Source organism: Solanum verrucosum, unplaced genomic scaffold, assembly GCF_900185275.1.
Source record: "Solanum verrucosum unplaced genomic scaffold, falcon-dt-bn FXZP01000049.1, whole genome shotgun sequence".
In the NCBI taxonomy this organism is placed as follows: Eukaryota; Viridiplantae; Streptophyta; class Magnoliopsida; order Solanales; family Solanaceae; genus Solanum; species Solanum verrucosum.
The window spans coordinates 5314319-5327871 of NW_026020221.1; the positions used below are offsets into that span (position 1 = coordinate 5314319).

General features: G+C 35.5%; 2 protein-coding genes across 2 annotated transcripts; both read right to left on the minus strand.

The window, feature by feature from the left end:
- Positions 1–355: 355 nt before the first annotated feature.
- LOC125831559 (uncharacterized) lies at positions 356–7875 on the minus strand. The gene is made up of 11 exons (XM_049510717.1): positions 7724–7875; positions 6536–6623; positions 4933–5226; positions 4042–4200; positions 2774–2914; positions 2613–2669; positions 2139–2277; positions 1433–1537; positions 1161–1351; positions 611–652; positions 356–528 (listed from the first exon to the last, which is right to left on the minus strand). The coding sequence occupies exons 1-11, from the start codon at positions 7849–7851 to the stop codon at positions 367–369; spliced, it is 1506 nt and encodes a 501-aa protein (XP_049366674.1). The 5' UTR covers positions 7852–7875; the 3' UTR covers positions 356–366.
- A 639-nt stretch (positions 7876–8514) lies between these two features.
- Positions 8515–12075, minus strand: LOC125831381 (ferritin-2, chloroplastic). The gene is made up of 8 exons (XM_049510582.1): positions 11568–12075; positions 10421–10504; positions 10267–10327; positions 10031–10118; positions 9449–9510; positions 9213–9278; positions 9020–9083; positions 8515–8913 (listed from the first exon to the last, which is right to left on the minus strand). Exons 1-8 carry the CDS (start codon positions 11864–11866, stop codon positions 8861–8863), a joined length of 777 nt encoding a protein of 258 aa, XP_049366539.1. The 5' UTR covers positions 11867–12075; the 3' UTR covers positions 8515–8860.
- Positions 12076–13553: the final 1478 nt, after the last annotated feature.

Sequence of the window (13553 nt, forward strand, 5' to 3'; positions counted from 1 at the left end):
ATAGATAAATCGTTACGTGTTTGGATAGAAGTACTTAAACCAATAATAAACTAGTGGACTGCAGATTCTTTGGGCTCCAAAATATCCTCAGTTATTTTGCATTAACATTAGCAGAGTTATACATAAAACATACGAAACGCATAAAAACAACTGAGCAATTAGATTTGCATATGTGAAAACTACAGGTATTAATTCTCGTTTTGTCTACCCTATGGTTCAACCAGCCACCAGAAAGAAAAAAAACTTGATAATACAAGATACATTTTCCAAACAAAATTGTATCTCACACCAGGGCACTTGTTGGTTGCTGGCTGAATCAAGATCTAAAACACGAGGTGAGCGAAAAGAAAGAAACCGTGTAAGATGTTATAGCTCAACCTTCTGGGCGGGTGTATCAGCATTCCTCGGTGAGAAAATCCAACCAAACATTTGCGAGAACATACCGGGGGCAGAATCCTTTTTTTGTTCCAAATTCACATTGCAAAGAGCGCTGTAGTCATGTTTCAAGTGAGGAGCAGCTATTCTTTCCTGTAGGAAGGCATTTATGACAAGTAAGAGATGGTCGACGTCACACTAAATTGAATCATCTGGCAAATGTAAGAAGTCGTACCTTAAATACTTCAAATGGGCAAGAATCTGAGCCATTGCAACCCTATGAACATACAGAAATAGAAGCATCAAAGGCTTAGAAAGGAAGAATAATAATTGACAGCAGAAAAATTTGTGGATGTAAATTTGTGCCCATTGCAGAACAAGTAGCCATTTTGCGAGTGTTATCCTGACAAGCGACATCATTCCCAATTAGAAGTTAGTGAAGAAAATGCATGAAATGTGGTGACTACCCCTAAAAAAAGAATGCTAAACTAAAACATGAGTGAGTATATTGCAGGCAATGCTGTCCGCACAAACTAGTGAGATTTGTGTACTTCCTGGGATTAGTTCGTGGACAAAAAGGTAAGTTGCAACTTCAGAGAACTTTCATGAATTTGTAACTTCACTGTTGGCAAAACCTCTTTTAAGTTGGAAGTAAGGACATCACAGCCGGTGAGTCCTTTTTCAGAAGTTAAAAATGAGAAGTAAAGGGAGAACCTTGAAGACTGGTAATAACTGATGTATGATCCCAAAGCAAGGACCACGGATACTGGAATCAGAAAACTTACTGGTATTGGAATGGGCCGTTCATTGTGCAGCACTTTAACAAAATACTTGCTTGAGTTGTCTGACGTACAGCTGTAAAGGACTAGCATGTTATTTCCAGCAAAAGGTGCCACCATATTTCCCCGCCAGTTTCTTGTTTTAGGAGGCTTAGGAGGGTATTGCAATGTCTGCTCTCTTTGTATTAGTTCAAATTCTGAAACATTCAAGTGCATAAAATTGATTAAGAAACCGGAGGTAGTAGAGCTTAAAACCATCTTTTTGTATTAACACTCACCAGATTCTTCAAGAAAGAGTCCGATCAAGCATGAAAAGGGAAGCAGAGTTTCTGCATGAGCAAAACGTAGTCTTGCTTTTTCATAGCTCCCGGGAGCATATCCTTCTAATGGAGGAGAAATCACATAAAACATGAGCACCAGATATCAAATTTCCACCATTAAAGAGATTAAATTCCATAGAAGATATGAATAGGCAAAACAAAAACGATCTTGAGAAAAAAAGATACTCATTACTAACAAATAACGGTATCAAGTAATTGGTGCAACAAAGTCTCCACTCCCTACTCTTATCTAACAGTCTCCTAGATAGCAATTGAAAAGGACAGCTTACTAAGAGAGTAATGGAATATGGACAGAATTTATAAGTTCGCAGGTTATATGAGATCTATATGACATATAACGAAGTGGGCCTGGTCTTTCTTTACAAGAAGAGAATACTTCCCCTACTTGGCCTCCATTTGATAAGGAGGGGAATAATCTCCTCTCCATCTCTAGCAACTCTTTTTGATTGAGTACAACTACAAGAATTAAGGAGTTCACTTCACTTTTTTCGAATTATTTCTTCCTCTTAAATCTTGTTGTGTGAGGAAGGTAAGGCACAAGAGAAATAAGCTATCAATGGACTATAGTGAACAACCATCTGACCCCCCCTGCAACCCTCCAAGGAAAAACAAAACGAGATAATGCTACTTCAATTGACATTACCTTCTTTAGCCTTAATTGCCTGTTCCATGGATTGAATTACATCCTCAAGTAGCGGCACTCCCATTCGGTAATTTAGTGAATTACCATAGCCCTTTAGTATGAATAACTCCAAATCATCGGCCCATTCCAGCAAAGAAACCTAAATGATAACTTGTCAATAAGGATGGTTTGAAACAACAAGGCTTCAAATTCCTATGCCAAAGAAAAAATGCAGATGCTTTGTACACCAGAAAAAATTATTTGTAACAGGGGTTGACTACCTTTTAATCAAACATCAATCAAATTAGCTTAATCATGCATCCCGTCCCAATTTTCCCAGTTATGACCTAAGAAAAACAAAGGAGAGCTCCTTACAACACAGGAACCAAAACTAATTGACTAGCAAAACCTAGGAACATATAAGCCCCTCCTCACTTTCCCTTCTGTTTATTAAGTTCATGAGGAACCATGGAAAAAGGGATTAACTCAAAATACCTCTGTTGGACTGAATAGACTACAAGCTTGATTGGTGATGTTCAACAGTGAAGCTTCCTGTTGGAGCAGTCAATTAAAAACAAATTACTATCCTCAGATCTAAATAAACAAATAAAATGTTGAAGAGTTTTGCACCACTGGAACACTAGTGCAATACTAACCTGTTTGCATAAAAACCATAGAGAAGATACATCCTGTTTTGTAAAATTAAGCCCGTATTGCTTCACTAGTTCATGAGTAATTTCATCTAATACAGGTTCTTTGAGCTTCTTTACAGTTGGTTCCTGACTTCTCCTAAAATCCTGTCACCAGAAAGAACTGTCATGTATACTATCTTTCTAAGTCAACTCACAAATCAAATAGTAGTGTGTGTATCTGCATATAGAGAAAGAAGCCAAATCCGCCGTAAGGCAAGCAGGTGCAGGAGAAACCAAAAATGCTGGGAGAGGGAAGTTCGGATACACAACGTGATATTTAGGAAAATAATGAATATTCAAGATCTTTGATGCAAGATACCTCATTGAACCATCTGAATTAGGACATATCTGACTCCTAAGTCATAAATATTCCCTTAAAGACTTCCCTGTTTCAATTTTTAAATTGGTAAGACACCTAAGGTCGTAGCACTTTATCTATCAACAAAGCCACGATTGCACTTTATTCTGGGCAAGTATCTCCTGGTGATTCCCAGGGATGAACTTTTTAAGTTGTTCATATCACTTTGGACAACTAGCAGCTCAAAATCTGGATAAGGTTTAGTAGAGGGTACACTCAAAATAATGATTGTGATGAGAGAAAGTAAGATATTTTCTCAAAAAATGCATGTCTGATCAAAGTTGACATTCTCTAGAGTTTTCATTTATGTGCTGCTTATTTCAAAGAGATGGGAACTTAGCCGATTAAGGAAAAAGGTCATGTCATTTGGAAAAGATAGACTACTAGTTTCTGCTGAAAACAATTCTTAGTGCTGAAATTCCAACAATGCCACTAGGCTTAGCAAAGTAATAAGGAACTTAAAATCTGTTGCTATATGTCAGCCTCTCTATGCATTGTTGCTATCTGAAGTTTAGATGATTGGGACTGGGTTACTAGTATGAATAAAAGTTATGTAATAGCCAGTGAACAATGACTGGGACCCAAACAGACTGATTATCATCATCAACTTCACTCCTTTTGAAGTCAAAATGCAAAAAAAAAAAATCAGCTAAGAAAATGGGTCTCTGATGGTCGTGATCAAATTAATCTGAATTTAGAAGCTGAAATATTTTGTATTCTGAGTTTCTCAGTGCACTAGATTCCAGATTTGATGTACTTGCATCAGAAAATGAAATCTCTATTAACAAGGAAAACCTCAAAAACCTACCAACTGCAAATTAATTTTGATTTTAGCTACATAAAGACTGCCACCAAATAAATTTTGCAAGCATACCTTGTAGCTTTGACAACAATCGTGAAATCTCAAAACTGTATCACTTGCACGGCTTTCACTTGTAACAGCAAAAGCTCGATGACCTCCTGGTCCAAGCTTCCCTTTTCCACTAAACAGACCCATGCCAAATGCCACAGCGCTAGCTGATGCCCGAGGAACCTATTAATGTCACTATCATTGTCAAAAGTCATGGCTAGTGACGAGATCAGAGGACTTGTAGTTATAATGAAGAAGGCAATGCCAATAAGTTCAATAGTCTTGCAAGGATCCCAAAGCAGCAGAATCCTTTGATGCATCATTTAATGAAAAAATGAGCATGTGCTTTGGTTGAGTGTGATTCTCAAATCATTGTGAGGCAATGCTATAACAAAATCTTCTGACCACTTCTATTGGGAAAGGCATCCAGATGCAAAAAAGTTTCTATAAGATTTCCATGCTATTTGTTTATTTGGTGGATGCATAGTCATACACGTGTGCACATATTTTCCACCATAAATAAAGATACCATAACGAAGTAACAAAGTACAAGTCACAGAATCACAATTTTCAAAACTGTGGTATTAGAAGTTCGAATCCAGTGGCCTCTAGCTATTACTGCAAGTCAGATTTTGCTCTCCCTGATTAACTATGTAAAAAATAAATGGCTCCTTAACTATAAGCCTTTGATAAGTAAAGGCTCCTTAACGACATTATCATGTTGACAAATTTTTTCCATTCCCATTAACTGCAATGATTCGAGAATTTTCCGCAATGGAAGGTAAAATATCTGTCCCCCCCCCCCCCCCCCTCACCCACCACCACACACACACACTAAATGTGAGATGGATTTATTCATGCTTGACAGTAAGTCAGTATGCAGATTTTAAAAAGTAAAATAACTGAGCTGTCAACCTGGGTAGTCTTGATTGAATATATAGCAGGGTGGTATTCTTCACTAAACAGGCTGGGAAACTGTTCTCTGACTCTGATACCAAGATGATATAACTCGTCTTCTCCTTCGCTGATCAACTCTCCGCCTGTACGTTTGCCCTTCCAAGGAGAGTTCCACACCATTAACCAAGCAGGAATTTTATCCAAAGACTGCTTCTGTTCCTTAACATCACGTACAAGGACTTCCAATCGAGCAGCAAAGGCTTCTAGCTCCCTGATCCTTTTCTTTGTAGGAGCACGAGTGCCATGCCGCGCCTACCAAATAAGAAGATTAAAGAAGTTACCAATCAAGAACCCTCTCGCATGAGCATAGCATTACCTGAAAGAAACCTATTGAAATATCTTCTTTTAATCAAGCACAATTTCCATACGAGAATCAAAATTCACATTTGTGCAAATTAGACGAAGCAAATGATGTCTATGCATTTTCCATTAAAAAGTTCAAAAGGGAAAATGACACATAAAGTGCCAAATAGTAGTTGACACGGATCAGCAGAAGATTGAACCTATTCCGAATGAAACGGAAGGGGTGAACAAGATTCAGGACACTCAATATTTGAGGATCATACTGTTCAAACTTCTGAAACGTCGAAGTCTCGAAGAGATTAGCAAACTATGACAAATAAGTGACATTAATCTTCAGATATAATCTTTGGCGAATAAGATGACTTTACTCGCAATCTAGATTTATGGGATACCTTCAGCAACTTTCCCATCATAAAGCATCGTCCAAATCTCAATACAATTAAGATTTTCTGATTGCTTCGCCCTAAAGAGGGTGGCCTGGTGGTCGAAGAGCTGGATTACAACCCTGCAAACTGAGGTTCGCATTCCAGCAGAGGCAATACTAGGTTCTTCCATCTGTCTAAATATTGATGGATAGAGTTACCAAGTAGATTGCTGATGGAAAGTAATAGGTAACAAGTGTATTAGTCGAGGTGCACACAAAGCCACAAGCAGAACACTACCATTATAAGAAATCAACAAACAAAGAAAAGGTTCCTGCAGTTTGGTGTAGATGGACTTCCAATGGCAGCCTAAACTTTGTGTTAGTTTGTGGAGTTAATTCAGTAAATATCAACATGCGCTCCAAGGCCTAGAGTATCAAGACAATGTGATAGAGTCTTAATGCACCCCACACATGCACATCCAGTGGCGGAGCCAGAAATTTTAATAAGGGGGTTCAAAATCTGAGAAGTAAACACACGAACTAGTGGAAGGGGGTTCGACATCTATTATACATACCTAAAAAATAATTTTAACCATGTATAAATAGTAATATTTTTCGCCGAGGGGGTTCGGATGAACCCCCTCATTATATGCTGCCTCCGCCCCTGTGCACATCCACAATTTTCTCGCTGCTATAGCTCTTTCAGGGGAATGACATGGATAATACTATTACACATACCACTGTCCTATTAAGTGTAGGCAAAGAAAAGATTCTATGTAATGACAAAAAAATAGCAACAGAAAATACAACAAGTACAACTTAAATGTCTAAACCATTTTGCATTGGCACCACAAGAAAGAACAACACCAGCAGAAACATCAAGCAAAGACTCACCACAAGATTCAAATGAATAGGTGTACACTGATCGAGATTTTGGGAAGGAGCAAAGGAATCATCAGATATATCCTTCACAATATCATACCTGAAAACAAAACCAATAAACAAGTACATCAATAGCCCAATTCTATAATGCAAATGCCAACTGAAATTGCGGACTTCTCTCTGTTCTTATCTTTTGGCCACAGATGACTCAAGATGAAACTCTACTATGCAGTCTGAAATTTAGTAAGTAGACACTAGACAGCATGCTGATCTGCCGTCTGTTTGAACTGCATATTTGTTTAATATAATTTTTCTTTCAAATTCTATGCTTAATTCAGGTTACTTAAAAGGCCATCTCAAGTAACATGCTAAAACAAGTCAACTTATACATGCAAAAATCTATATAATACTCCCTCTGACCCAGTTTATGTGGCACGGTTTCCCTTTTAGTCTGTCCCCAGAAAGAATGTCACCTTTCTACATTAGAAACAACTTAACTTGTATTCCGCTTCTATCCTTAATGAAATGATTTATAGTCACACAAATGTCTAAGATTTGTTTTAGACCACAAATTTCAAAAGTCTACCTTTTTTTCTTAAACTTAGTGTCAAAGTCAATCGGTGCCACTCACTGCAACATAAATTCGGACAGACCGAGTAGCACAAAACTTACACCATGTTATGAGCTCCATACCTAAAATATTTGGTGTTCACAGAACCCCCAAACAGCCACAAACTTATATTAAAATACCCCAGAGAATATGCCATGCTATGTGAAAATCACATTCCAAAAACTCCTCCAAACAGTTCCAACTGGTGATACATGTAGAAACAAATTTGAGTGAATAGGTTGAAAACCCCTAAACCATCACTATTTTGCAAGTCTAATAGGAGGCTCTCATTGTACCAGTTGAATTCATTTTTAAGACATTGTCATCTCCCACGCACCTCTCAGGAAGTTATTCCAAACATTTCGCCACATAGAACACCTAATAGTTTAGGTACGAAATTCGCAAAATAGCGAAGGCTTTAACCTATTCACTCTAAATATTAACTTTAGCTGCTCACAGTTGTAAATTCAGCTCAGAGATAGCTCAAAATTTAGAATAGTTAATACATTTACCAATTACCAGATCGTATTTCTCTAAAATAGTATCAAAATTTTCAAATTGAAAAGAGAAAAATAGTAATAAGAGATAACCTCGATACAGTTGATAGATGTTGACGAACATCGAAGGATTCATCAGCGGTTGAGTACTGTACCGCAATTGCAATGAGTAGAAGTTGAAAGAGTAGTAACAGAGCAACATTCATGGAGTTATTCAACATTTCTTCTTTCGAGTTCTTCCTGATTCCTTCAGTTTGCTTTTATTTATAGTCGATTTTTAAAATTTATTGTGAAGTGCTTTCTTCGAGAAGAAGCCAAAGATGGATCGAGAACACGCAATCGTTGTGTGCCTAACCTTATGGAGTCGATGATGCAATTACGCTCATGTGTTGGTGACACGTGGCAATTGTCAAAGATGTATAAAAATAGTCTTAATTGTTTCTTATACATTTTGATTTGTTGTATTAAGATTTAAGAATAACACGCCTTATATAATGACATAATAATAAAATTATCCTTAAGTTTGTGCCCACGTCCTACTTGTATTATGCTATATAGAACACATGTGTTTTTACTTGTTTAATCGCTTATTTGTACACACCCAAAGTTGGAGAGCATAAATATGAACCGAAGCTAAGTTTAAATTTTTTTTTTATGTATGATGCCTTATATAATTTATTTTTAAAAAAATATCGACAAAAATACTTTCCACATTCTTTAGCTATACACTTTCATAAATAATTGATATATCCATTAAGTGCACATCTACATTGGAGGTAATATGTGCACATGTATCTCTATTGAGAGAAGAATCTATGAAAAACGAAGTCTTATTTTACAATTACTTGTAAAAATATCGAAACAAACCCCGAAAAAAGCAACTTCAGCTGAATTCCAATTATTTATTATTTCTCCAAATGAGCCTACATCCAACTAAAAACAAAACTAACAACTTCACTTTACATTTGACTTCACTGGGGCACCTTCGATTCCAAGCTACAACTAGCAAACCATAAGGGAAATTAAAACTGATTTGAACACCAGGAGGGTACTAATAAGTAGCACAGATAACTACATCTATTTGGTCTATATGTACAGCACCGGGACTTTCGATCACCAAAACACCTTATATATCTTATCTCATAGAAAAGGCTAATGCCAAAATATACCCAGACAACATCCTCCAAAAGGGCACTGTACTCGTAGAAAGTTGAAAGTCTATCTTCTCCATCAAGCAAGAACTTCCGCCTCATGCAGGAGCATTTGATCAAAGTGCCAGACACCTAAATTGCAGCCAAGGACGTTGAAAAGTTAAGGTTTATATGAATAGTGTACAAGGGGAACAGTATAATTAATTAATAAGGAATTCACAAGGAAGCGCGATCCTACCATGTCCTTTGCCCACTCTTCTCAGCTGAGCTACATATTCCGAGATCTTCTTGATTGCTTCCACCTAATGAGGAGAACACGTCTTAAAAGTTAAAAGAAACAAAGGATGAACATGTCTTAAAAATTAAAATAGTATCATGCATTAGTATTGAGACTTAACAACTCCATTAGACAAATAGTAAAGAAGCCAGACCTGTTCTTGCAAGTACTTGTTTTCAACAAAATCAGCCAACTGCACATCATTGTTTCGTGTGGCTACCTGTTTTTAAAAGTTAAAGAGCAGTCAATATGTATAGTGACAAATTATGAAAAACCAAGATGCAGAACTTTTTTGTTCAATGTCATCGAAAACCAACACAATGGTTGTCTATTTCAAATTGATCCAAATGATTGTGGATACAACTAAAAAAGAATAGTAGAAAAACTCACAGCATGCAAGTTTAAGAGCTTCTCATTTGTCAACTTCTCCAAAGAAAGTGCAAGCTCCATTGCTACAGAATAAATTCAACAAACTATGCGGTAAGTAACTGAAAGCTCAATCTCCTTTTTTTCTCAGTGTTTAACAACAAAAGAACTTTCATATTTCTTAATTCACAAGGAAGAGTATATAGTAAATATTAGGCATTTGGGAGTACGAAGGCATACTGGCGTCTGCAACATTAATTTTATCTCTTTTGATGTCAAGTTGTCAACATAGACATCTGATGAACAGAGTAAACATTTCTAGGAACTTATAATCTAGACAACCATTTCTACTAGTATCATCAAAACATCTCCTTACAAAAGTAGGATTACAACATACAACAGAAAGTGCAGCACTCAAGGATGTGGCCTAATGCTCAATAAAGCGGGTGGAGAAAAAGGAAGTCTTAGGTTCACATCTCAAGGCAAAAACACTAGGTGAGTTCTTCCTATAGCAGGTAACCATGAAATAAGTCGAGGTAACTGCAAGTTGGCCCGGACACCATGGTTATTAAGGAAAAAAAATAAGAGAACAGAAAACAAACTTACCATACAATGCATCCCCCTTCTCAGCATGATCAAACTCAGATAATGGCATTAAAATAGACTGCAGCTTCACTTTCCCACCACGCTTGTTCTAAATCCAAGTAATACAAGAAGTTGAAGCAACCCAATTAGCATATACAACCAGATGCTAGAATTAACCACTCCCCCAAACACAAAGCACAAATCATAAAGATAAAAAGCAGTAACACAAAATTTCATAAAGGCAAATTTTCAAACACCTGATACTCCATGAATTTCTCAGCATGTTCCCTTTCCTCTTCACTTGATTCCTTGAAAAACCTATATCACCAAAACAATAACATATAATCACAAACCATTAAACAAAATCCACACGGCAAACTCATCGATTTGGAAGAGTCTTTGAATATTTACTTGGCAAGTCCCTTGAGAGCAACATTGTCTCTGTCGAAATAGGCATACATAGCATGGTAAACATACGAAACATTGTATTCCACACTGCAATCACAAAAAATACAAAACAATCTCATAAATAGATAGTAACAGAACTATAAGAAGTTGTTCCAAAAGGTGAGAAATCATAATCCTCATTTGACCAATCAACTAGGACTGATTGAAGTTTCATACACGTATGGAAGGGCTTCACATCAAACGAGTTAAAAAGACTTCAAAATAGACACGACTAATGCAATAAGTAGACAAATAATGCCCCGTATAGATAGGTGTTTTCTTTTTTTGAAAGCATGAAGACATAGTCACTATTTTTAGCCCCGCTAAGGCAGTTCTATAGTCACTATTTTTAGTCTCCGCTAAGGCAGTTCTATTTCCTCAGAATTCTATATGTATCTATGAGATTGGAAAATTTCGCATTCCTCCCTTGCTAAGAGTGAAATGTTTTGAACACCACTTCTAAAACACAACAAAAACAACATATCAACTACTACTACCCTCAATTTCAAACTAGTTGTGGTCACTTACATGAATTTCCCATGTTAATGACAACACTATTCCCATTATAGTCCCACAAAGTGGTGTCAGGGGAGGTTAGAGTGTACGCAAACATTACTTCTAACTCAGAAGTAGAGAGGTTGTTTCTGCTAGACGGCTCAAAAGGAACAGTCCAAAGCAATTTTATTGAGCAGTAGGAATCGTTTGGTAGCTGGTTAGAGTTATGCAGATATTAGTAATACATAAATCAGTTTTGAGTAAATTTATGTACTATTTTATGCAGGAATTAGTTAGGCCGGGTTTAGTTATTCATCTATTAATTACTCCATCTTCTATCCTATCTAAAATTATACATAGATTTCCTCCTAACATACATATATTAGTTATGCAAGTTTCTAAATTGCAAATCAAATACGCTATTAATTTTATATATAGTTATAACCAATTACCAAACATGATATTACTTATGCATGATCTAATACATGTATAATATTTCTAGTAACCCATGCTACCAAACGACCAATAACTACAACAAAATAATACAATAAAAAGCAAACCATCAAAAAAGAGCAAAAAAATGGATAAATCTTAGAAATATTAAAAAAAAACTCACTTGATCTGTTCATTAAGAGCAGCTTCAGATTGATCAGTGAACTTCTGTCTAGCAAGAGAAGCATGAGGAACAGTAGGTACAAGCATAAGCTCTTTCTTCACCTCTTCAAAGGGTTCGAAAACAACACCCGTCAACGGTTTGCTGTTCGAACCCTTTGAAGCACATACAATCAATCCATTTCCACTTTTTGCCGAAAAATTCTTCAAAACAGATCCATGTGAAGAAAATGATATCACGGAACTCAAATTTTCCCCATGGGTGTTCAACAACGCAAACGCAGGTGCCACTTTTAGAAGCATGATGATGAATACTGAAACTTATGCAGAAATTGAACAATTATCAGTAGAAAGAAATCAAGAGAAAATGAAAGAGGGAAGATGATTATAGTAAGTAGATGATGAAAAACCCGACATGAGAGGACTTACAGCCGTTGGATGGATGACACGTGGATGGATAGGATTGAGTAGTGCATAACAGCGCGTGGAAGGCTCGTGGCATTCGAGCAAAAGGTCGTCTATCAATTTTGCTTTTGGTAATGATTTTTTTTTATTTTCGATGTTCGATATTTATATTTAAAGATTAATTTAGATTCATAATGCATAAGGCTTTATTAAAAGATGAGTAATTCTATCTGGCGTCATCACATCGGCCAATTTTGGAAATAATTTTAAATATTTGATTTGAGAAAAATATTGTTTTGAATATTCGTAATGCATAAGGCTTTATTAAAAGATGAGTAATTCTATTCGGCACCATCACATTGGCCGATTTTGGAAATAATTTTAAATATTTACTTTGAGAAAAATATTATTTTGAATATTTGGTCAAAATATCACAATTATATAAATATATAAAAAATTGCGTTATTTCTGCAGGAAAGTTGGAAAGTTTCTCCTATTTTTTCTCTCTTTAATGCAATGTTCTTTGTCACCAAAATTGGATTATTCATTTGTGGGGTAAAGTTGAAATAAAGATTTTTATTTGACAATTGGGTTAGGTAGATATACATTTCATTTGTTTCTTGTATTTTTATTTGATAAATTAATTTTTGGGACGCATGTAAATTGTGATATTAAATTGAGAGGTTATTTAAATTCAGTATTGTTTATGCTTGATTTATATTCATTTTATCATGTCTAAATTGAGAGGAGAGTTTAGCTAGTCGTGTGATCATATATTGACAAATGACGATTGGAGACTATTATTTATATCTATTTTAGGGATGCAAAGCTCTATAGCACAAATACAACAAATTATATTAAAAGTGACAATTTATATAATATATTTGTCATAATTTATATGACATAACTTTTTTCTTATAGGACTTCAAAAAATGAAATAGTATTTCCTTATTTGATAAATATTCAATAATATTAGGAATATTTTATGCATGTTGTACCCCATTTATTTTATTTGACAAATGACAAGAGAATGATTTGTTTTCTTTTTAATTAAAATTTCATTTTCACAAATTAAAAATATTAAAAAAATAAAAATTTATTCAATTCATAAATTAGTCACAAGAGATCATTTTCTCATGACCCTAAGGGACATTAACTAATTGTGCATAGTTAACATAAAATAGAAATATATTAGAAACAGAAAAAGAAAGAAAAAATTACCCAAGTACATAAACATTCATATCATATTTATTAATTTTTGAGAAAATACATAAAAAAAAAACCTGAACTTGGTCGGATAACTTACTTTAGTATTTAAACTACACGGACATTTAAATACTCCCTTAAGATCTTTGAAGTGATTTTTTTCACCTTGAGACTATAACACTACTCTCACCCGCCACATCATAGCCATGTAAGCGCCACATCATAACCATGTAGGCACCATGTCATTAATCTTTATTTCTTTTTTACTTATTCACTATTTTTTCTTAAACACTTTTTAAAATTAATTATATCAATTGATTAATTCATAAATGCATACCCCCACCCCCACTCTCACCCCCCATGCCCACCCCCTCTCTTT